This window comes from Aquila chrysaetos, chromosome Z, assembly GCF_900496995.4.
Source record: "Aquila chrysaetos chrysaetos chromosome Z, bAquChr1.4, whole genome shotgun sequence".
Classification (NCBI taxonomy): domain Eukaryota; kingdom Metazoa; phylum Chordata; class Aves; order Accipitriformes; family Accipitridae; genus Aquila; species Aquila chrysaetos.
In genome coordinates, this window is record NC_044030.1 from 10,871,092 (window position 1) to 10,896,792 (window position 25,701).

The window sequence follows — 25,701 nt, forward strand, 5'->3', positions numbered from 1 at the left end:
GTAGATGCCAAAGAGAGGCATACCACCCCTCATCTCTGGATAACCTTCATGATTTTAAGAGCATTTGTGCATGAGCAAACACTTTCACGTCTCTGAAATGTTAAGGTTCCTGTGAGCATCTTTAAAACTTCCACTTGCTTGGGTGTTCTTATCGCCCATTCTGTTGAAATATTGCTGCTTACAAGTGCAGGATTTTGTGTTCCTGTGAGTAGTTAGAAAGTCTGTGTATTAGTTAAATGACACTTGAAGTACTAGCTAACAGAAACTACACTGTGTATAACAATTCTACAGGGGAGAATTGTCATCCTGAAAATTACCACTTAGTGAGGAGAGTTCTTTCTCTGAAAATAGAAAAGCCCTCTCAGTTTCTAATTCTTTCCTGGTTTCTTTTTTTCTCTTTTTCTTTTTTCCTTTGAGAGTGGATAGAAATGTAATGTTTGTATGTGTGTCTATGGGAAGTGAATAAATTAGAATAAGGATGCTAAATCAGTGTGGCTGGGAAAAGTGAAATACTAAATATCAATAGAAAATTCATGAGAAAGAAAAGTTAAAACAATTTAATACTAAATTACTGCCATAAAAAAATAAAACAATTGAAATAACATTTTCCCCCCAAAATAAATAAAGGACAGTGAACTTGAAAACAAAAAGGAAGTGCCCAAATTCTCAAGAGGTCCCTACAGAAAGCTTGTAGAATGCAGTCCTTGTGAGTTGTTGGTACATTTGTTTTTTATTAATATTTTTCAGTGATTGTTTTTCATGTGACTTTTTTTTAATTTCTACAGTCTAAACAGTAGGTCAGGTCAGAGTTTCTGAGCACATCTCTCATGTTTAATTGAAATAAAATATGTCAAACACCAAGAAACAGCCCATGAGTCTGAAACGACAAACTTATTTCCGCTTTGTATTGCAAGCTCTTTTCCTGGATTTCAGTTAGGACTTCTCTTTTTGTAAAACCAACAAGTCTGATTTTTTTTTTTTTTAATAATAGTAAAGGTACCTTTAAATAATTCTTTAAACTCTTGAGAGTTTCCCTGGTAAGTGTTTATCGCTAGTTTAAGAATTTCTCCTGGCCAAGTGTAGTGTCTTCTTTTTCAGGAAAATCAGGTAAGGTTGTCTTTTGTCTTCCTTCTATGGTAATTTAGGAGTGTATTTTATATAGTCATGATGAAACTGGCCATTGAAGGTAGGTCACGCTTGGTAAGATGGGTGACCTAACATCAGGGTACTGTAAGTGGAGCAGATCCCCCTTTTTTATTTAAATATATGTATATGGATGTAATGTGTCTTTGAAAATTGTAGCTTCCCTTGAATATTAAACTAATTGTCTTGAGTTAAAAAGTCGGATAGTTTAATGGGAAGATGTGATGTACATGAAGAGGTGTAGTTAAATTGTTGAATGTGAGTGTTGTCATGCTAACAGGAAAGCGTTTTAGATGGTTGCTTACCTTCGGAAGTGGACATGATATCAAACAAATTGCTTTTTTGTGCTACTCGACTTCTTTGTTTTATGCATTTGTAAATGACAGCTTGGCATGTTTGTGAATAGAGCAACTACTACCATGCATTTTGTACACCACGTAGACTCTTGCTTTAACAGCAAACTTTTGTATTGTATGTCGTAACCTTTTCTATGGTTTTGCATTACTTTGGTCCTTGTGCACTTTTAAAATTTAGCCTCCTAAAGGCAGTTTCTGCTCGTCTGCCTCCCTCTGGCTGTTGCTCACTGCAAATGGTACAGAACCAGCTTGCCACCTATAATCAGGTTTGTAAAAGCAGGAGAGTCTTAAAGGTTTAAAAAAAAATGCCAGGACATTTTCTGTATGCTAGCAGTTAGGCTGAGGAAGGAGTCACAGATTTAGCATGCCATTCTGAGAGAAAGGTAGAGAGAAGCAATTTTAATTGGAAGCAGCTCTGAAGTCGCTACAGCACTCTCAGTTGTGGTGGGGATGTTGCAGAGGACATGAGGGAGCGTTGGATTACCACAGGAGAAGAGGGTTCGTTGGTAACAATGAAAGAAATACTCATAGGAGTGCAATGATCATTACTTCTGCTGCTTGACTAACAAGTTTATCTTCCTCTTTATTCTTCTCCCTAGGTGTGGATTGTGGGGTTCCACCTTCTGTTTTAAATGCGCATCCAGCATCTGTAAGTGGGACCACATATGGAAGTGAAGTTACTTACAATTGTGTTCATGGTTACTTTATTGCAAGCGGTAATCAGAGTGCAGTCTGCAATGCCAGAGGACAGTGGGATGGTACTGATTTGGTGTGCAAAGGTAAATGTAATCTGCCTTCAGATTTATTTAGCATAGATACTGTTTCAGTAACCATAATAAATAGCAGTCATCAGTTAGAGACAACCTCTTTGGGCGTTGAGTTTATACAGGCTTCTGGCTTATGAAGTTCAGTCACAAAACAAAAGCCATATATTAAACAGGTTTTTTTTAATCTGTGTTGCTAATGAAGTTGCAATAAATTGCTGAAAGTTTAACATCGTAAGGACAAAATCCCAGTGCATGTCAGGCATTGGGATTACCATGAGATGAAAATGCAGCCTAAATTGCTGCCATTTTGCTAGCTCAGTATCTACTCTGTGGTTAAAACCACTGCTCAGGAATTGAACCACTATTAGCCAGTAGCATCCCCTTAAAATTCCCATATTCGGACAGTTTCCAGTTGCAAACTATGATTGCTCAAGCATGCTATTGTTGTTTGACATGAGTCGTAAATCCCCTATGTTACTATGATTTGGAAGAATGTAGCCTAACAAGTTCCTTGATAAGAAGAAACACAAAGGTACATTTTAAAAAAAAGTATTTTGCCCAACAAAATTTCTAGTGCATTTTTACTCTGAGCACGTATTATTAATTAATGTGACCTCAGGATAATTACAGTTTTCAGTCAGTTTTTACATTAGCACAACTTCACTTTTCCATTTACTGAATGATTAGTATCTTTTCGGCTTGATCCAGGAGGGTTGAATCTTCTGTTCATTGGCATCAGACATAGTAATTTTTTTGAATGTGCAATGTGTATGTTACAATCACTCTCTACTTTTAGAATCTTCTTTCATATTCTTATTCTGGGTCACCAGGCTAAATAGAAGGTTTGCAGTGTTACACAGAAACACAATTTTGCATTTCTGCTTTTCAGTCTGATTACAGGATGGCTGTGGGCAGATAGCTGGAGTTAAGTAGCAGTAATTTTTGTATCTCATCACATACTGTCTTTCTATAAGTTAAGCATATTCTTTGCATGTGCATTAGTTATTCTAAAGCTTGTTCTGATGATTTATAATAGATAAATACATTCATACACATTGGGATATGAAAAGGAATGTAGTCATGGTGGTAAAGGTATTGCCTATTGCAATACATATGTTTAACTTTTCCTTTAAAGGTTGTACAGATCATGATTCTATAAATTTTGGTTTTTTACTTAGTTTTCCTTTTTTTGAGTAGAATTTCAGAATCGCTTAAGATTATAAAGAGTTTTAAAAGCACTTGTTTTCTGCATATAAGCTTTAGTGAAAGTAAGATTTTAATTCTTACATTGCTTACTTTTTATAAGTGAAGTGATGCAGAATCTTTTATTGAGGCGGAATGTTTGTTGTGGATTTGAAAGGTCATTTTAACCCTAAATAATATTCTTCCATTGATTTGCTCTTCATTCTTTTTTGTTCCCTAATTTTATTATGAAGCCCCTGAAAACAACTGAGCAAATGAATTAATTTCTAATTATCTCTAAAGTGGTCTGAATAATCCATCACATTTTCCCCCAGAAGTGCTCTTTCTGCTTGTCTGTAGCAGCTTCTCCTTTTTTTCAAAGCTTGAATTATATCCCCTGGCAAAGGAACATTACCTTCTTGATGCTGTTTTTCCATGTCACTCCTTGGACCATGTGTCATTTTTCAGATCTATTGTTGCTAATGATAGGTAAAATAGAGGAATGAATAGCATGTGGGGGATACGAGTGTTGTGGGAAGATAGATCCATTTGTAAAAAAATTGTGTAGAGATCCTTGTTCTCCATATCTAAACAGGACACTGTTTTATTTTATGGTTCATCTTGAAGGATAAATGCCCCACCCTGCTAGAAAGTCTCCAGTCACAAAATTCTGGGTTCTAAAGGACTGGCCTGACTTGTAGAAACCACTAGGAAGTGAAAAAGAAGTGAAGAGTTACTTGCTGGGACAATTAATCTCTCTTACTTAAACACTTTGATATGCCTTGCCTATTTTCATTTTCAGGTTTTGTTACGTATTTTTTTTCTGTTCCAGAAATAGACTGTGGCAAACCTTTGCTGATTCCACACACGGAAATGATCTGGGACAACTCTACCACTCTATGGAGCAGAGTGTACTATCAGTGTAAAGAAGGATATTATTTTAATGGAGACAGGAATTTTTCAGAATGCACAATGGATCAGTCGTGGGAGAATATTACATACATATGCAAAGGTAAATATTACTGTAGGCAGTTGCTGTGGAGCGTGCTATTTAAATAGTTTCTCATTCCTGTTCTGAAGGTAGGAACAGGAGGAAGGATGAAGGCAAGAAATCCCTTTCTAATTTACAATGTAGGGAACATGGTGGTACTTTTGGATGGAAAAGTCATGGAGAGAATATTAACCATGCAACAATTTCTAGTGGATGCTGCAGATCTTTCTATAGCTGTCTTGCATTTTATTTCAGACAGAGAGGGACTAATGCAACTGAAGTTTCATTACTACACTGAGAACCTTCAGCTTTAAAAGCCAGGAGGATATCACCAGATGATCAGAAGGCATTTAATGACATTTCGTTGTGGGCCTAATACTGTAAAGTGCACTGCATTGAAAGTAGGGGCAATGGAATTCAAAACTCGTTCTCCTTTTTTTTTATTCTTTCATAATGCCCAAAGTAAAATTTGTTCATGGTTGACTTTCCAGCCTAGATCGATGTCCTGGGTTCAGCTGGGATAGAGTTAATTTTAACAGGGACCTGGGACAGGGACAGCCGGCACAGCTGACCTGAACTAGCCAAGGAGCTATTCCATACCATGTGACATCATGCTCAGCCTATAAATGGGGAGCGGGCTGGGGGGGAGCTCTTGGCTTTCAGTGGGGGAAGTGGTGGAGTCAGATTCTGGGTGGTGAGCAGTTGCACTGTGCGTCACTCGTTTTGTATATTCTTTTATTAGTACTGTTGTTGTTGTTGTAACTTCTTTTTACGTGTTGTCCCTGTAAATTGTCCTTATCTCAACCCACGAGGTTCTGTTGTTTTTTTTTTTTTTTTCTTTTGTCCTCTCTGATTCTCCTGGGGAAGAGTGAGCGAGCGGCTGCGTGGTGCTTTGTTACCGGCTGGGCTGAAACCACGACAGTCCTTTTTGGCGCCCGACGTGGGGCACGAAGGGTTGAGATAACGACAGATCTGGCCGGAGCGTGTTAAAACAAATTTGTTATATGCATTTCTTGTGTTAGTTAAATAGTCACTAGTCACAATGTTGGTTCATTTGTTTACATGGTGGCCTTGTGTAAGTTCTTACATGCTCTGTGTATTCTCTGCAATATCACCTCTGGGAGAGGGATCAGGTTTATCATTTTGCTATACTGGGTAATGTCAACTTATGAAATGATTACATCACTGGTCATGAGGTTAAGCTGGTATCTGTATGCAACAGTGATATCATTTCCATACTTCGGGTGCCTTCTATCAGAATTTATTGGTAATCACACCCAATCTATGGGGACGTCGGGGGGGATACTTCCCCCCATTCGTTCACCTCCCTTTTCTCCTTCCGGCTACTTACAACAGCTTTTGAGAATTTTGAATATTCTTGGGATGCGCAAGCCAGCATGCTGTTGGTGCTATGTCTCCTGAATATGTTTCAAGTCTTGTTTAGGGCTACAAAAAAGTTCTTTAAGAATACCACCCAGAGATCTTTCCCAAGGCTGGATATTCATGGGTGGCATGGCATGTGGGAGGATATGGGCAGGTATCTAGAGAACTTCTCACCTCCAGTGGCTTGGAAGTTCACTCCCGAACAAGCACATTCTACCTCATGAAGTGGTAGAATATTTGAAAGGAAAATGCTGGGGCTATTCCAGAGACACACAACTTACCGCCCTGTGCTGGGCCCTGGCCAGTATCTACCAAACACTGCTTGATATTAGGCAGCACCCTCAGGGGGAAGAGAGGGAAAACAGAGCAACAGGCACTGCAGCTACCCCAGCCCCGGTGATAGGCACTGCAGCTACCCCAACCTTGGCGACAGGTACTGCAGCTGAACCAGAGAACCAACCTGTGCCAGTAACAGTCGCCCCTACACAGAAGAAGAAACACCCAAAGAAATCAGTTCACTTAGTGAGGGATGAAAGTGAACCAGGGTCATCACGAGAACAGGAGGAAGAGGCAGAACCTGAAATAATCACGCAATCTCTATCCCTGAGTGAGTTGCACGACATGCAAAAAGATTTTGGCTGCCACCCAGGTGAGCACATTGTTACCTGGCTGCTCTGATGCTGGGATATTGGGGCCAGTAGTTTGGAATTAGAGGGTAGGGAAGCCAAGCAACTGGGATCCCTGTCTAGGGAAGGGGGCACTGACAAGGCGATTGGGAGAGAAACACAAGTCCTCAGCCTCTGGAGGCAACTTCTGTCAGGTGTGAAGGAAAGATACCCCTTCAAGGATGATGTTACGTGTCACCAAGGCAAGTGGACCACCATGGAGAGAGGTATCCAGTACCTGAGGGAGTTAGCCGTGCTGGAGGTGATTTATAATGATCCGGAAAATGAGCAGTCACCTACAGATCCATATGAAGTCCAATGCACACAACACATGTGGCAGAAGTTTCTACAAAGTGCACCACCAGCCTATGCCAACTCATTGGCAGTAACGTCCTGGAAAGAAGGCTGTGGACGAACTGGGTGTCCAACTCCGGCAATACGAAGGAAGTCTCTCTTCCTCCCTATGGGCCTGTGTCTCAGCTGTAGAGGAATTGTCCTGGGAGTTCCAGCAATTCAAAGTGGATATGTCCTCCTCCCCACCTGTAGAGGCCTGCATTGCAGCTCTTAGGGGTAAGCATTCCTCTGCCCAAGAGAGAGGAGATAGAAAGTACACATTATGGGCTAACCTGTGGTTTTACCTGCGTGACCATGGAAAGTACATGAGGAAGTGGGATGGAGAACCTACCTCAATCCTAGATGCATGGGTATGTGATTCGTGAGGAAAAGCAATCAGAAAAGAGGATTCTTCTTGGAAAAATGCCGCTCCAGTTTCCCACGAGCAGTCCCCCAGAAAGAGTAGAAGGGCTGATCTCATTTTTGATCCTCTTGAAGGGACTTCTGATTCACATTTGCAAAAAGTGAGTAACAGATACTCTGACCAGGATTAGAGGGGCCCTGCCTCCAGCCAGGTGGAGGAAAGGGACAACCGGATCTACTGGACGGTGTGGATTCGATGGCCTGGCACATCAGACCCACAGGAATATAAGGCTCTAGTGGACACTGGTGCACAATGCACCCTAATGCCTTCAAGTTATAAAGGGACAGAACCCATCTGTATCTCTGGTGTGACAGGGGGATCCCAAGAGCTAACTGTATTGGAAGCTGAAGTGAGTCTAACTGGGAACGAGTGGCATAAACACCCCATCGTGGCTGGCCCAGAGGCCCTGTGCATCCTTGGCATAGACTACCTCAGGAGGGGGTATTTCAAGGAACCAAAGGGGTACCGTTGGGCCTTTGGTATGGTTGCACTGGAGACGGAGGAAATTGAACAGCTGTCTGCCTTGCCCAGCCTCTGAGGACCCTTCGGTTGTGGGTTTGCTGAGGGTTGAAGAACAACAAGTGCCAATTGCTACCACAACAGTGCACCGGCGGCAATATCCCACCAACCAAGACTCCCTGATTCCCATCCATAAGCTGATTTGCCAATTGGAGAGCCAAGGAGTGATCAGCAAGACTCGCTCACCCTTTAGTAGTCCCATATGGCCCATGCAGAAATCTAATGGGGAGTGGAGACTAACAGTAGACTATCGTGGGCTGAATGAAGTCACGCCGCCACTGAGTGCTGCTGTGCCGGGTATGTTAGAACCTCAATATGAACTGGAATCAAAGGCAGCCAAGTGGTATGCCACAATTGACATTGCTAATGCATTTTTCTCAATCCCTTTGGCAGCGGAGTGCAGGCCACAGTTTGCCTTTACTTGGAGGGGCGTCCAGTACACCTGGAATCGACTGCCCCAGGGGTGGAAACACAGGCCCACCATTTGCCATGGACTAATCTAGGCTGCACTGGAAAAAGGTGAGGCTCCAGAACACCTGCAATACATTGATGACATCATCATATGGGGCAACACGGCAGAAGAAGTTTTTGAGAAAGGGAAGAAAATAATCCAAATCCTTTTGAGGGCTGGTTTTGCCATAAACCAAAGTAAGGTCAAGGGACCTGCACAGGAGATCCAGTTTTTAGGAATAAAATGGCAAGACGGGTGTCATCAGATCCCCATGGATGTGATCCACAAAATAGCAGCTATGTCCCCACCAACTAATAAAAAGGAAACACAAGCTTTCTTAGGTGTTGTGGGCTTTTGGAGAATGCATATTCCCAATTACAGTCTGATTGTAAGCTCTCTCTATCAAGTTACCCGGAAGAAGAATGATTTTAAAAGGGGCCCTGAACAACGACAAGCCTTTGAACAAATTAAGCGGGAGATTGTTCATGCAGTAGCCCTTGGGCCAGTCCAGGCAAGACAAGATGTTATAAATGTGCCCTATACTGCAGCTGGGGAGAATGGCCCTACCTGGAGCCTCTGGTAGAAAGCACCTGGGGAGACCCGAGGCTGACCCCTGGGGTTTTGGAGTCGGGGATACAGAGGATCCAAGGCCCGCTATACTCCAACTGAAAAAGAGATATTGGCAGCATATGAAGGAGTTCAAGCTGCCTCAGAAGTGGTTGGTACTGAAACACAGCTCCTCTTAGCACCCTGACTGCCAGTGCTGGGCTGGATGTTCAAAGGGAAGGTCTCCTCTACACATCATGCAACTGACGCCACGTGGAGTAAGTGGGCCGCACTGGTCACACAACGTGCTTGCATGGAAAACCCCAATCGCCCAGGAATTTTGGAAGTGATCATGGACTGGCCAGAAGGCAAAGATTTTGGAATGTTGCCAGAGGAGGAGCTGATATGTGCTGAAGAGGCCCCACTGTATAATAAACTGTCAGAAAATGGGGGGCAATATGCTCTGTTCACTGATGGGTCCTGTCCCATTGTGGGAAAGCATCGGAGGTGGAAGACTGCTGTATGGAGTCCTATACGACAAGTCGCAGAAACTGCTGAAGGAGAAGGTGAATCGAGTCAGAAGTGAAGTGCAGAGGTGAAAGCCATCCAGCTAGCTTTAGACATTGCTGAAAGAGAGAAGTGGCCAGTGCTCTATCTCTGTACTGACTCATGGATGGTGGCAAATGCCCTATGGGGGTGGCTACAGTAATGGAAGAAGAGCAACTGGCAGTGCAGAGGTAAACCCATCTGGGCTGCCGCACTGTGGCAAGATATTGCTGTTCAGCTAGGGAAGCTAGTGGTAAAAGTACGTCACGTAGATGCTCATGTGCCCAAGAGTCGGGCCACTGAAGAGCGTCAAAATAATCAACAGGTGGATCAGGCCGCCAAGATTGAAGTGTCTCAGGTGGATCTGGACTGGCAACATAAGTGGGCTATTTATGTCTTGGTGGGTCCATGATACCTCCGGTCATCAGGGAAGAGATGCAACATATAGATGGGCTTGTGATTGAGGGGTGGACTTGACCATGGGCATTGTCGCGCAGGTTATCCATGAATGTGAAACGTGCTGCAATTAAGCAAGCCAAGCGGCTAAAACCCCTGTTGTATGGAGGGTGATGGCTGAAATATAAATATGGAGAGGCCTGGCAGATTGACTGTATCACACTCTCACAAACCCGCCAAGGTAAGCGCCATGTGCTTACAATGGTGGAAACAATCACTGGATGGCTGGAAACACATCCTGTGTCCCATGCCCCTACCCAGAACACTATCCTGGGCCTTGAAGAAGAAGTTTTATGGTGACACGGCATCCCAGAAAGAATTGAGTTGGACAACAGGACTCAATTCTGAAACAACCTCATAGACACCTGGACCAAAGAGCATGGCATTGAGTGGGTATATCACATCCCCTATCATGCCTCTGGAAAAATCGAACGATACAATGGATTGCTGAAAACTACATTGAGAGCAATGGGGGATGGAACTTTCAAACATTGGGATACACATTTAGCAAAAGCCACCTGGTTAGTTAATACTAGAGGATCTGCCAATCAGACTGGCCCCACCCAACCAAGACTTCCACATACTGTAGAAGGAGATAAAGTCCCTGTAGTGCGCATGAAGAGTATGTTAGGGAAGACAGTCTGGGTTAGTCCCGCCTCAAGCAGAGACAAATCCATCCAAGGAATTGCTTCTGCTCAAGGACCTGGCTGCACTTGGTGGGTGATGCAGAAGGATGGGGAAGTTCGATGTGTACCTCAAGGAGATTTGATTTTGGGAGAGAATAGCCAGTGAATTAGGCTGTATGATGTTAACTGCTAAATAACCTGCCAATGTATGTTGTTACATCTATAGTGGCTATATGCCGTATCAAGGGTATTACTGTAAGAATTACCCAAATGACTGAAGGATGGACTTTGAAACTGAGCCAAGTGCAACAGTGATGGAACATGAACTGGTGCCCAGTGATTTCTTCAAGACCAACATCTTCAGCCTGCAGACCAAGGGCGTGGGTTGCACCAAATATACCAGCCGCAAGCTCCAGAGGCAGCATGCAACAATCCAACACCACACACTATCTCTCCTATCCTGAAAGACTGTTACAATCTAGTTGTCTGAATTTCAGTCCAGAGGGATTTTCTTATAAAAGGATGAGTCCTGAGGACGGAGACCTGTAACGAAGATGGTGTCATACTGTGGGCTTGGAGACAGGATTTACTGACATTTTAATAATAGCCAAAAAATAGCAGATGTTTTGGACTGTGGCTGTTGTGCTCCTTAGTGTTCTTCTGTGTCCTTAGAAAGAGGTGTCACAAGATAACTCTACGACTGTCCGTCTCTTGTTCTTAAGTTGCAATGCTGTCTTTTGCAGATGGTAATGTTCCTCTAGCTCTGTAACATCCACATGTTTTTCAAAGGAGTGGAAGTGTGTCTTTGGCTGCTACCACTTCATGGACCAAGCCTTTACACAAAGAGTTGCCACTTGATGCCTTTCTTGCCTCACTTGATGTCTTGAGCATTCACTGCGAATATAAAACATGACATCAAATAAAATGAGCATGCAGAAAAGCAGTTCTCTCACTTTTTATAGTGCCCTAATACAAATGGAACTGCTGTTATTTGAGGTCATAATTCATATTTCATTTAGGCAATTTGTATAGCTGTACTTTCTGAATTGGTTTTGAAGCCAGCATTGTGTAGAGTGGCTAAGTTGATCAGGTGCGTCAGTCTTTGCAATGCCGAGAGTTCTGTCTTGAGCACTCTGAAGCTTTGAAGGGCCTCAACCTGCAGACTGCACTCACGGGATTACCATGGATTTCAGCAAGAGCTTTGCCAGAGGCAGAAATGCAGATGCCATCTCTAGCTGTTGGAACAGAGGGCCAAAAAAGTTAGAGTTATGGTCAAGTGGAATGGAAAAGAAACCTTTAAAAAATGGCCTAACTAGTCCAGGTTCCTTTGGAGAGGGGAAAAAAAAAAAAAAAAAAGAAGAAGAATAGGAAATTAGTACAAAGGTCTTCAGCTTCTTAACTTCTACATTTTTCACACTTATTAGAGGTAACAAATGACTTTCAAAAGAAATGAAATTTCTGTTTCAGTAGTGATGCCTTTCAGATGTATGTGATCTTAAGAATTCATAAGAATTATAGTTGCATTTTTTTATTAAAGTGAAAATTATAAAATGAAGCCTGCCCACTCATGTTTTTCTTTTTGAGTGGATTGCACAAGTAAGGGGTTTTTTTTTATTTATTGTGGCCATAAGAAGGCCAGAAAAAAGGTGATTTGTGCCTTGGCTATCTGTCCGAGATGCTTGTTCCTAAATCTGCGCTTGCAAATTGCACAGTGTGCAATGTGTGTCATGTGCCTTCAACGAGTCCATGAAGGGCACGGAGAGGAACTGGGGGGTGTCTGAAATGAAAATCTGTAAATGAGTTGGTTTTGTCTTTCGCTGAGCTTGGATACAAATGTTTAATAGTAAAAGGTCAGGAAGGGCTAACATAGATGCTGAATTAAAATCTTTTCCCCTTACAATATGTGTAGATTGTGTATGTGCATGCATGTACACATATACACACACACAGAGGTTAACTTTTGAGTACTTGTTTCTTGAGCATCCAGGGAAAGTTAAGGTGAATTATGGTGAATAGAGTGCTTATGGGGTTGCCTTGCTCTTAATACCATGTGCATCTCTAAAAATTTTTTTGGTACTTTTTCCGATGTTCTTCACAGTTATGAAGGGGTCAGTTCATGCACAAAAGGGGCACTGTGTGATGCAGTTTTCTATGTTGATTGGATAATTGTTAGGGATATTTTGGAGGGAGACAGTCCCTTTACTTACTGCAGTTCTCTTCATCCTGTTTGCAGAGTCCTGCCTTGTACTATTCATCAAGCTTTTACCAATTTCCCAGTCCCAAGTCCTAGAGATATCCTTGTCATGGAGAGCTTTTTCACAGTATCTGATCTATCCTTTCTGTAACAATTGTCTCTAGCCCCAGCTATAAACATGTAGGCTGGGTTGGCTGCTGCTCGTTATTCCGATCCTGGAAAATTCCTTCTCTAGAAAACTTCTCCATGTCTGCTTTCTTTGGAGATTGTTAGCATTCAGTGTGTTTAGCATCTGTTGGTGTGGGTAGCAACAATATGGTGTCTTAACACAGACAAACAGTTTGCCCAATTTCCTTATTTTTATCCAAGGAAAAGAAAATACAAGTCTTCATTAAAGAATAACTTCTCAGTATTTACATAAGTCTCCGGTACCACTATTCGCTACATTATCAGAAATGCATTTATTAAAGTGTTTTTTGATGTATTAATTGAAATACTGTCCTTGCAAAAGAAGCAGCTGCTGCACATGGGTGGGAAAAGTCCATGGGTATGTAAAAAGGCTGGAGGAGGGAGTGAATCTGACCTGCATGGAAAGGTAATGTGCATTATTGGTAAAGCATTCCAAAACCCAGGCAGTGGGAAATAGCTGTTGTAGCCAAAAGGGAAAATTGGCCTCTGTTTCCCTTTAATGCTGAGTCTGACAGCACAGCAATCTTACTGGTCAGTTGTGAGAGCCTTCCAAAGTAGTGTTAGGCAGTAATGGCTGTCAGCGGATTGTAGGCTTTGCGTGCATGGTATATAGAGGAAAAGATGATCCAGTCCCAATGTGTTGTGAACCTGGAACTCAAATAGGGAAAAAATTAGCCTTTACACCGGTGCACATTCCATCTGATCCTGAGCTTGGAGCTTCTGTGTCATAACCTTTTGTGTGCATGCTTTTTTACGCTACCTCTTACTAAATGCAACGTGGACTGTCCATCTTTCACTAAAGGTTAATTTTCTGTTTCAGAATGCTTCATTTTTTCTGGGTTGTGACTCCCCATCCACAAATGGAGTTTAGCCGCACGTCTTGACCTCTGGAGATTTTGAGATAATCATGTGGAACTTGGGTATTATGGTAGTGAGGGGAGTACTTTCAAAGCATCAAGACAATAAGGTGTTAGTTGGTTTTGAGTAATTTCCCAGAAAATGGGTGTTGTATGCCAACACTGAAAATCCTAACGGCTGAAGAGGATGGAGGATACTTGCTAAATACATGCTTCAGAGATTTGAAGGTTTAGAGGGAAGAGCAGTTTGGTGCATCAGTCCAAAGAAGGCATAGCAGACTGCCTGCACTGCACTTTAAAACGCTGCAGAAGAGGAAAAGAATACTTTCATAATGCAGAAAAACCCTGAAACAAATCAAAAGCAAAATCTGAATCCAGTCTGGAATAAACAGAGCAGGATCATCCTGCGGGCATCATTTAACTGTAGAACTATAGCAAAGATAATTTCCATGCAACTGAGAGGGTCTGGTTACACTCTTTTTAATCCCTTTGCTTTCACTTTCCCTTCTTCTTCTATGCTTTATCCCTACTACCAATGACTGATTTCCCCTCTAGCTAGAATTCTCTGGGATCTCAGTTTTTACATCTCCACCTGTACAATAAGAGATGATACAGAAAGGCAGATGGAATGTTTCTGTTGTGGCAGCATCAGCGATTTCCACGCAACAATGAATGGGTTAACTGTCACTCTCCTAATTGGTATTCCAGCCATGTGTAAATAATTCATGTCAACACTTATGAGCTTGATAGAAAAGGTGTCACTCACATCTGTGGGCATTGATTTAAAACCCATGGTTCTGTAGGAATAAGAACCCCATCAAACAATTAGGATAATTACAGTCATCAATGAAAAGGATCTGATTGGCCTGAGTTCTTCTAAAGGCCTAATTTGATACGTTAAATTCAGACATCTGGTAATCTGGTAATTTCTTCAATTATCTGCAGAAACACAGGTGGAATGAGTGTTACTTAGATCAAAGCGATGCAACCCAGTGACAATTAAAAGTGTCATTTTTTGGAGGGCTGTTTAGGCTTTTCTTTGTTTGTTTGAAACTGAATTAGTAATTGCCCAGTTCGTGATGGCAAATACCAGGCTTCAGTCCCAAGAATCTCTTTCAGCTGGGGAGTAGATCATGTGCATTTCTAATCCTAGCCCATCTAATCCTGTCTAGTCTGACACCCTTGATTGATACATTTTTCTTTTGTAAGTATGCTCACTATTGCGTCTCTTGTGTTCTTGTCAGTCTGGTTCAATACATGAATTACTCTGCTCCTGATTGTCTCCTGGTAACATTTTTAGACCAAAGGAAGTAGTAAATCATTAGCTATCTGCCTGCTCCTTCCTGCACGACTGTGCCTACAGCTTTGCTGTTTCTTTGTGAATTCCCTCTGTGGAAGGTTTGGGGCTGAAGGTAAAAACCTGCTGAAATTTTGCAATTCTAGTTAAACTGGAAGTATGTTACTCAAAATGTGAAAAACTCATAAAAACTTACCATGCTACCCTAAAAGGTATAATACATCTTTGTAAAATAAATTCCATATACACTTGTGAAAGCTACTGTGCAAGGGGTGTTTGCCTGTACACTGTGGAACAGGTGCCTTGAAACAGATTGAGCAGAAGTTCTCTTTGAAATGTTGTTTGCTGTTTAATTTCTGTGTCTGAATGTATGTGTGGTGCATGTTAGCAGCAGATGGCATTTGCAGCATCGTTCACACTTTTCACAGAAGTGAACAGGCAAAACATACAAAAAAAGCTAATATTTGGATTTTTTTTTCTTTCCTCTAAATTGCATGTATGTGTGAGGATTGGTGGGAAGAGCTCTAAGTGAATTTGCACCTGTGGATGCTCTTGTAGCTACTTGCAGAAGATGAAATGTTAGATTGGAGCTGGTTCTATCTGCTTTCTGGTAAATACTGTTTTTTGATGGAAGTTCAAATATACTTCACTGATAAGATGTATCTCAAGCTGAGGTCAGTGGTAGTCACGTGCTCTTTCAATGGAGGACTAGTCAATTGTGTATGTAGAAGAAGTCATGTGGTTTTAGTGACTGTTTAGACATAAGAGTTGTCTGTGTGTTAGGTTTGGTTTTTTTTTTAAATCAGCAAATAATGACACTGAGGACTGGGACCTGAACTTGCAGAGGCTGATAAGCAAAGGATTAAGGTTGCTCTTCCCAGCACATGGTTAAGGCAGAAATGCATGACAGTACAAGCACTTACGCACTGGCTGTAATTACTGTGAAGATTTTCCCACACACTGAAGCACAGAGAGAGGCCCTCTTTCCTAGCAGAGTTTTTAAAAGTGGAGTAAAGAAGACTGAGACCTTCACTCCTTGTTTTCCTTCTTAGAATTAGTTTCTTTGGCTTTCTTTGCGTGATTTCTCCCCCTCCATTGCTTACTGGCACTGTTGAATCACTTCGTTGCTCACTTTTTTTATTCTCCCATTTGTGTTCTGTTTACCAGCACCTGTCTTTCCTGGCTGCTAACAGCCAGGTGCTATTTGCATATCTCTACCCTTTCCCAGATTTGCTTTTCAGTATTTGACTCCTCCAGGATCTTTTTCCACCCTTCTGTTTGGGTCTCCAGGCATATGCATGTCGTTTGTAGGACCCTTTACCTTGGGATGGGAAGGAGATGGGAAGGGTAACCTGGAGGTCAGTGGAGCAGCAGTGGCATCCAGTGGCCTTCTCGGTTAATCACAAGTTGAAATTTCTAGTGCTTAAAGATGCGGAGGTTGAGGGTCTTCACTTCTCCCATCTCATTTGTGAGTCTGAGTGAAAGCTGTTGATCAAAATCAGATGTTGAAGACCTGCATGTCACTGTCTGCTAAGACATCACACTGAGGCCAGGCACATATAGTGTGTTTCACGTTGGGAGTTCCCAAGGTGTGGAAGTCACTGGCACTGTTAGATTTCACAGGAGAACTAATCTGTCAGGGATCCTGTTTCTCTCTAGGTGTGAGAATATTTTTTTCAGAGATACCTTGTGCTGATACTGGGTACTGTGTTTAGGCTACTGGGATTAGTGTTAAACCAAGCACTTACTGTACGTTTGGTTATCCAAACAAAGAGCATGTGATCAGTAAGTAAGGGAGGAAAAGCAGTCTCCTCAGAAAGCCCAGGACTTTGTTCTGGTGTTCACTCTGTGCATGTTACAGCTTTTCGTCTTCTTTCACTCCCACCCATTTAGAGTGGAAACTTTTGAGAAAAAGTCCGCCACGTATTCTGTGGATGTATGGTAATTGCATGGTGGCCTTGTTCTTCTGAAAGTTCAGAAAGCATGACAGAAAAATTGATCTAGTTACAGAAAAAATTGCTACTAGTTCTGCCTTCTTCCTTCCAAGGAGGCCGCTGTGCAAGATTTCTTTTCTTGCCTGAATACCTGGCATAATCACTTTTTTGTAGTTTGCCGCTTTATTTTGCTTTATTTTTTTTCTGTGGATTTTATAAACTTACAAATCAAGTGCCTGATTTTCTTGCTGAGCAATCTCAGCCATTACTTTTTTTTCCTTTTTTTCTTGTTAATGCATTTTAATTCAGATCTCATGGATATGCAAACATTTTCCCTTTGGCTGTGCTCTAATGAGTCATATTTGCCGTCTGGTCTTTTAATAAAAATGTATCTGATTTAAAGAATACAACTGAACATACTCTTTTGCTCTGTGTTGGTACCGAAGTCTTAATACTGAGGAGTTTCTAGACATTACTGTGAAACATAATAATAAGCAGCACTTAAATACAATTAATCACACAGCCATTTGTAAGGAAATTTGTTTTAGAGGACATGCAGATTAATCTTGGTCTGTTGTGTAGAAGAAGCTTTCAATAGCATTTTCATGTTTAACGACAGTTTGGAATGGGAGAATTAAAATTAGTTGGGAGATAAACTGGTCTAGTGAGAGGCATCTATGTTGAATATGTGGAGAGGGAGATACCATTAGAAAACAGTTTTATGACAGTTTTAATCAAGAAAAGAAAAGGAAAAATAAAGTGCTGCAAAATACATAAACAGTTACACTTTAGTTCTAAATAATTGCCTACATATAGGAATTTTAGAGACTATCGATGTATTCATTTATTTCAGCAACAGCTTCATGTCAGTGGGCTACAAGGGGGCCCCTGTGAAATGGCAATGAAGTTTACATACGGATAAGGAGTGGTCTGAGCTATGCTTGCTTTTACAGCAGGGCATTACTCCAACTATTGTGTGAATATTTCTGAAATATCTACCAAGGCTGTCCTATAAATCCCCTTCATTTTTTCAACAGTTACTAAGGGCTTTTCAGCTTAGAATCTATATGAGCTTGAATTTGTATGACCTTGGTCATGTAGTGAATGTAATAAGAAAATATGGTAGTAGGACAAAGGAATGACTATTTGAAGGCTGGTGAAGGAAAGAAGAAGAGCAAATACGTTCCCTGTCAATCTGAGTTGTGACCAGAAGGAGCTTTGTTCTTAGCTCTGGGAGGATACTTGATTATCTTGTCATGTGAAGGCAACTGCTCTGTGTCTGATGACATCAGTGAGAGAACTGCCTAAAAAAAGAATGGATGAGTTGATCTTCCTGGCTGTGCTTTTTCTCTGAGGCACAAGCCAACTTTTAAAAGTGTGTAAATTAACACAGGTATGTTGAGGGATGTATCACTAGTTGCTACAACCGTACTCCCTACATGCTTAGTTCCATGGGCTTCATTCTTTTAGTCTAGGGTTTGTTCTGGAAAGTGTTTTACTGTGGCTGTGTTACTTAATTTTATTTTCTATAAAACAGAGAAAGAATGTTGACACCTTTTAAAAAGCAACCCAAACAAATAACCAAAACATTCAGCTATGAAAAATCTCTTTTCCAATCTAACACAGAAGCTTTCCTAAAACGCTTTCATGCAGGCCGTTGTATTCAGAAGAGCATTTTTTCCTAAGTTTGTTGGCTTATTGGTAGCCTCTTTTTCTTACAGACAGCTCTTTTAAATCTCCTTGACTTTTTTATTTGCAGTTTAATGAGACTTCTAATCAATGAGATCCGATGGTCTACAAATTCTTCAAGGTGATTTGTGAGTGGCTCATTGTTTAGAAGACAGACCGTTGCATGTCACAAGATCCTGATGCTGGCACCCAAGATCAAGGAGAGTGTAGAATGATGGCAAAAGTAGTGGAACTGGGGCACTGTTTATTGCTCTTCATTTTTGGTGGTGTAATATTGTCATAAGCACACTTTAATGAAAGACTTTGGCCAGGAATACAGGAATACCTATGCATGGTACAAGTTTAATGTATTATGACGTGGAGGAGCATCCAAAGCAGAGCAAAATGTCTTTTCTTATTGGCTGTTTTGCCTGGATTGGTCACCCAGTATGAAAGATTATAGTCTTTAGTACAGTATATACTGAAGATCCTTGTGTAAGAAACAATGCTGTTGTATATGTATGTTTTTATATATACGGACATATCAGCAGTTTGATGGAGTTAATGAGCTTGTTCGTTTGCTGTCAGGAAGCTGTAATGTAGTTTTAATGTCCTCTTCAAGATCTGTAAAGTCATTAGAATTGAAATTGTTCTACATTAAAATGCAGGCCTAGCAAAGTATTTTGTTTTCATTAGTCATGGTAGTTTACATAATGCTGGCTGTGCACAGTCATTGGCTCAGAACATGCTTCTTCAGTTAGCTTGTATTTTAATTTTAGGAGCCAACACAGTTAAGAGAAACTACTAACTTCCTTCTGCCTACCTTGTATTTTTCCTGTTTGGAAAAAAAAAAAAAAGGAAAAAATAAAAAATCGCTCCAAACAGATTAAGATTTGCATGAGAAATAATAACTGTTTTCATTCTGTGTCCATGTTTTTGCTCACAGAGGAGGAATTATTCAGTAATCTGTCCATATTCAATGAAACGTGTGTGAAGTGGCAAAGGAAAACTGGAAGACTGGGAATGAGGGTAACGTACACAGTAAGTGGGGCAGCATTTGAGATTGGGAGTAGCTTGTCCTGGTTAATTCTGGTGAGTCAGCAGTGGAGATTTGCCTTGTGTGTTTTGTTTGTATGGTAATTTGACTCCTTCCCAGTGAACTGCCTAGAAACCTAAAGGTGGCTGGATTAGGAAAGAAACAAATCCCTGTCCTCAAGTTAGGTGAAACACTCAAAAGTTGTTGGGGTTCCCATTCCAGTAAATCACCTAAACATCTGCTTGAAACTATAAGAAGCATTTCAGTACAAATTTATGTTCTAGTGAAATTCCATTGCAGAGCTCAAGGTCACCTTGACATAGAAAACATTGTAAAACTTGGGCTCTGTCCCTATGTGATGCAAATGTGTCAAGTGAACAGTGTATCACTTGCAGATCCTGGATGTAACTTGTTTTAGAAATGCAAGGTACATTGAAATTCTGTGCCTTGCTCAAGAGATTCAATCATCTTATATTTGAACATTTTAGAACTGTCTTTCATGGAAATTGAAAGCAACCTTGGTAACTATATTTTTTTTTCCCCATCTATAAACATAAGAATAAAAGTTAAGATGTAAATTCTCAGAAACAAATAGTTCAGTCAGTGTATTGGAAGCCAAAACAACATTATAAGAATTCCCATGTTTTGCGAATGACAACATCCCAAGAAAGGTTGTTTTTTTGAGCATGTACAAATAGGGAAAAAAAGGGGATTATTTAGGATCTCCAGGATGGGCAGGTTAATGTGGAAAATACGTTTCAAGGTTGGGTGATAATTTTGGAAAGCAACCTGTCTTTCTCCTCCTGTGTTATAAACCAATGTATTTTTAGTTTGAGTGCTTTTATTGAGCACTGCCGAGATGGAAAAAACAAGTTCCCAATTACCCTAACAGTTTAAAATGAGTACTTTTCGTGTACCCAGTGGTAACTGGCAAGCTGTGGATCTCTGGTGTAATGTGCTCTGTGCACATGTTTTTGCCTGAATTGAGCTATCTGCAACACACTTCAGAATAGTCAAAATTGAGGACTATGTAGGCACGGGGTGCATGCAGTAAAGTTCAGAACACACTCTGGACTGCCTTGAGCTTAACTAGATAAATTTTGTCTGTCCCTTCATCTTGTACAAACAACAGGTTTCTTTTTCGCTGCACTGGGACGATCTTAGGGAAGCTTGTCTTTTACTGTTGTTTGGCATTCAGTCTTACTACTGCTTCTGCAGGGCAAGGGGGAAAAACTAGAAAAAAGAAAGTAGCAAGCATATGTAGTTCCCATCTGTGTGCTGTAAACAAGAAAGAATATTTACTTACATCTTACTATTTGTGTTGGAGGTGTTTGTAGGGTCCATGTTACAGATTCCTTCTATTTGTTGTAGAAATATATGAAAAATACTCATAATTTTAACAGCCAGAAGAAATTAAAGATCTAATTTATTAAACCATCTTGTTGCACCAAAACATTTAGTCGCAAGCCTATTTTTTTGATTGAGCTGATATTCCAAAGCAGATGTAATCCTAGGTTCTCAAGGCTTAATTGAAGTGGTATTCTGAATTTTGGGAGAGCCACAACCAATTGCACCCTTGTTTTTGTTAATCCTTCAATAGTTTCACATACTGGGCCAAAGATGGGATGAGAAGACATTCTCAGAAGATGCAATATTTAACATCACTACAAGTGAAGATAATCCAAAGGTGTGTTTAGATCTCAACTCTGGCAGTAACTACGTGGTGAATATTACTACCATCTCTTCCACAAACATCACTGTCTCAGTGACAGTAGCAGTTCAAACAAAGGGTAGGTTGTGTTTTGTATTCTCCGTGCTTGTAGAAGAATTTACTGTGCTGCAGAGTTGACAGTTCTGAGTCTAGCAGACAGAATAACAGGGAGTCTCCTAGACTGTATCATTCTTTACGGTGACTACACACACGTAGCCACCATCAGCATCCTCTTTTCCTGCAAGACGTTTTTCTTTCTGCTCACTGTGGCCATTGAATCTATGAGCAAACACAAGAGTGGCAGTAAGTGCCCTTCAGAAGGATTTGGCAAACTTGCTTCTTCAGGATTTTTCTTCTGGCTGAGGCAGGATTGGTGCAGTGGCATTCTTGGCTACATGCTGGAGTTTCAGTCCGTGGTACAGTGCTTACTGGTTTCCATTCCTTGCCTTGAAAACTGATTCTCAGCCTGTGAGAGAATTCCCTATTGCTGAGCTGTGTGATACTAATCTAAGTGATGTGAGCATTATAGATAATGTTCCTATGTTTAGCAGTGATGAGCAGTGTTCTGGCAGTTTTTCAGTAATTGTAGAGAAGGCATGTTCCACCAGCAGGCTTCTGTAGTATTATGGTCATGGAAACTCTAAGCTTGCCTTCTGACATACAAATTCTGCTGAGACAGACCTTGAGAAATAACTGCTTTTGAATCCACAAAAATGCTTTTTCTCACGTGCTTCTTCCTGAAGGGCATCAACTGTGACAAATTGTTCTATGATAACTTTATTTCCATCAGAAGGCCTGAACCCCTGGATCTTTCTGTCATTATAACCTCCTTAAGTCTGGACAAATAAATCCTATCTTGATTTCCTGAGTAGCGTGCTTGGGTTTTTCTGAAAGCAATTTTCTCTGGAAAATGTTCATGCTTTATTTACTGTGTGTGTTCATTCAAAAAGAAATTAGATTCTACCTCCTTCTCAGAAGAGAATTAAAATAAACCCCTTTTTTTTTATTTTCAGCTACTGATATTCAATTAAGTTGAAGGTGAAGTTTTTGTAATAAGTTGTTCCCTTTTTTTATTGTCTCTACAGTAAAGGAAGCTTTCAATAATGTATTAATTTTTAATGATACCTGCTTGAAATGGCGGAGAAATTTCAGGGGAACTGGTGTGGAAGACAGATACTCAGTAAGTGACAACCTGTATTTTGCATCTAGAAAACAATTTATATTAATCATCTATGTGAAAAAAACTGATTTTTCAAACACTCACTGCTAGCGGTGTTGCTCATTCTAATAACTTCTCTCATAAAAACCCAGGGAGTAAGCTCAAAAAAGAAAGAAGCCACCATGCTCTTTTGTAGTCTCCTGTCTGTTTTGCCTTCCCTATCTGTACTTTCAACTTTGTCATGTTCAGGCCTCAGACAAGTCTGTTCCAACTCCATGAAGTCAGTCTACTCTGCCTTGTGATACGGCTTCAATCTTCCCTTGCCCCAGCAGGGCATTTCTGCTTGAACTGTCTCTGCCAGCACTCTTGACCACCTGCTGTTGTCTCAAATCTCTGTGTCTTAAGAGGTGCTCAAAGATTATCTAAAGGCATAGGATCTATTTAAAGGAAAATTAGCATGTGATTAAAATGCAGCAAGCGTTTAGTTTTCATTAATAGTGAAATGATCAGGAGAGGCCTTAAGTTAATGACTTCATGACCATTTGGGACATCAACAACAAAACAAACACACAAAAAATCCAACTGAAACAAAAAAACCCCCATGGGTCTTTAAATTTGCCTGGAAACATAGCTGTCTGTAGGCAGATCCTGGAGGGTACTTGGCATTTTGACATACATCAAAATGACTTGGTTTTGACTTGATCCTCGGGGTCAAACAAGAGGTGTTCATGTGAGCTTACTTTTATATGTCATCATTTTGCACCATTAGGGTATACTACAGTGGAAGTGCACTATTACTGGAAGCCTATATGTTAGTAGGAAATCAAGACTGGGGGAAATTACAGTACTACTAAAAGAGATGATAGACTAGGAGGAGAAGTGAAATGACTAGGAGGAAAAGAAGTGAAAGACCTAGGACAATGTCAGAGCTGATCAAGAGGGACTGCAATTTCTGTCAAATTTTGGAAGCATTTGAATTTGAATAACTGTCAGTGCCAACATTTTTGGTGCTCTGTATGCAGTGATGTGTTTTTCTGCTATTTCTTCTAATTTAGAGCATGACATGACTGAATGCAAGTGATATATTAAAACATTGCAATTTCCATGCCGTGATTGTTTGGTTACAGTTTCACGTGCAAGGCCATCGTTGGTATCAGAAGGAGTTCTTTCATGAAATGACCTTCAACCTTACCACACACAAGCAGGCTCCAGAAGTTTGTTTTGATTTGCAGCCAGGCACCAATTACTCTATTAATATTTCCATGGTAGCTTTGAATTTTTCACTGCTCGTTACCATGACAACACAAATCACAGGTAGGTCCTGCCATTTATTTTGTGTATTTACAAAAGCACCTCTTGGGTGCAGGAGGCTCAAGTGAAACAGCTTTGTTGATCTCAAATGTTGTATGGTGGGTTGTCAAAGTGCTCTTTCCATGCTCAAAATTGTTCATTGTTTTTTGTTTTCACAGATTTCATAGGGTTGACAGTCCAGCAGCAAAAGGAGGAGAGAAATGGGGGTGTGGTGTTTTGAAGTGTAATTTTGGCACAGCAGGGAAGAGATAGTTTGGTGGTTTAGGCACAATATTGGTATCTGCGTGAACTTGGTTAAGTTCCCTGCCCTATTAGAGGCAAAGTCAGTTTTTCAGTATGAGTCCACTGTGAAGTGGAGATAATAGCACAACTGCACTTTGTATGGGTGTTTGTGACAACAGTTACCACTGAAGTCTGCAAGGATCCAAAGCAGAGTCCTGCAAGTACCTCAGACAGATACCTTCATCTTTAATTGGTAGAGTACAGAACATAAAAGACATTTGAGCAAATAAGGTAGGGAGAGTCTCAGCTTCACTATTTAGCAAGATACTTGTATGGCACTAAAATGCTGTGATGAAAAACATCTGTCATTTTTTAGCTCATTTTTCATTTAGAACAGTTTTGCACCATCCGTATACTGTCAGACTTTCTGTGTTAGGTTATTACTGTTACACTGTGAAGTGCAGTGTTTGGTGCTGGTATCATTCTTCCCGTTGGGGCCACAAATTGGAGTAGGTAAGAGACGTGAAAGCTGTTTGAGCGTCTGTAACTCTGTTCAGCCACTAGATGGAACCAATTCTCTTCTGACTGCTTATGAAGAACGGGATTTGTGGTGGATTTGAAATTGATAGTACTACTATTTTTAATAGTAAATCTAAGGTTTTTAAGCTTCACGAAAGTCCAAATATCTGTTTCTTAAAGCTACTGCTTAGGATAAACAATGACCTGGATTTTTTTGTTTTAATGAAATTACAGTAATTATTTGATAATTCATTTTCAGAAGTTTCCTAGCTGTCCCTCAAAAGTAGCATCCATGAGTTCATGAGTACATGTCGCTTTGTAAAAACTAACAAGCTGTCTCAGAATTTGGTTGACTGAGGTAACTTTTGCATATATATACTCAAGAGTAAAGGCATACCTCTTTACTTTGTCATCCTGTGATATTTCCTGAACTCTGCAAGATTGCATCAGGTCACTTACTCAGCAGAGCTCTAGAGAACACTTTGCAGCAGGTGCTGTGTGGAGTGGTATTTGTGCCTTGGCAGCTGGCATGTTTTCCTTTCCGCTGAGTTAGTGCTTAACAAATGCACATGCATAGCCCCAGAAGAGGTCTTTGTGTAAAAGTTAGGTCATTTCCATTTTGAAAGAAGATCCTGCTACACAAGCCATTTTATATCTGGTACTTAGTTTTTTCAGTGAGCAGTAAAAGGTAGGTGTTGCTCTGTCATTAGGAATCTTCAGCCAAAACTTACCATGCAAACACTCCATGTTATGCTTTTTTTAATAGAAGCCAAAAAATAAAAGTAGGTCTTTTTGCAGTTGAAATTAAGTCAAAATTAAAAAGCCAACAGCAATCATGCTGCAAAGCTCACCAAATAATGAGATTTAAATAAGATGTTAAATCTGTTGCTATTTCAGCCTATCTGAGATGAAAATGGTACAGTTAAAATAACTCTTTTGGCAGTGTCCCTTTGACTTCTGTGCCTTATGTTTTGGGAATTGCATTGTCTGTACAAGCAACTTAATTTATATAAAAACTATTTATAATTTTAGGGTAGGTGTATAATTTGCTCCTTCATTTGTCCAGTTATTTTGTAATTATGTACATTGTTAAACCAGACGATTGTGTTTCCATGGTGGGTGGGATGATCTCAGTTTATCTGCCAGCTTAAGTCTGAAAAGTTTTTTTTGGCTCTGGTGGTTTTCTGGCTAAATGGTACTGTATAAATGCAAGATA

At 40.6% G+C, this 25,701-nt stretch overlaps 1 protein-coding gene across 1 annotated transcript in view; it reads left to right on the forward strand.

The window, feature by feature from the left end:
• Positions 1–25,701, forward strand: part of SUSD1 (sushi domain containing 1) — a 55,825-nt gene that overhangs the window by 6,310 nt on the left and 23,814 nt on the right. The window contains 6 exon segments of the mRNA XM_030004259.2: positions 2,099–2,278; positions 4,281–4,460; positions 19,474–19,568; positions 21,164–21,353; positions 22,360–22,454; positions 23,561–23,747. Coding sequence (XP_029860119.1) covers positions 2,099–2,278; positions 4,281–4,460; positions 19,474–19,568; positions 21,164–21,353; positions 22,360–22,454; positions 23,561–23,747 — 927 coding nt within the window.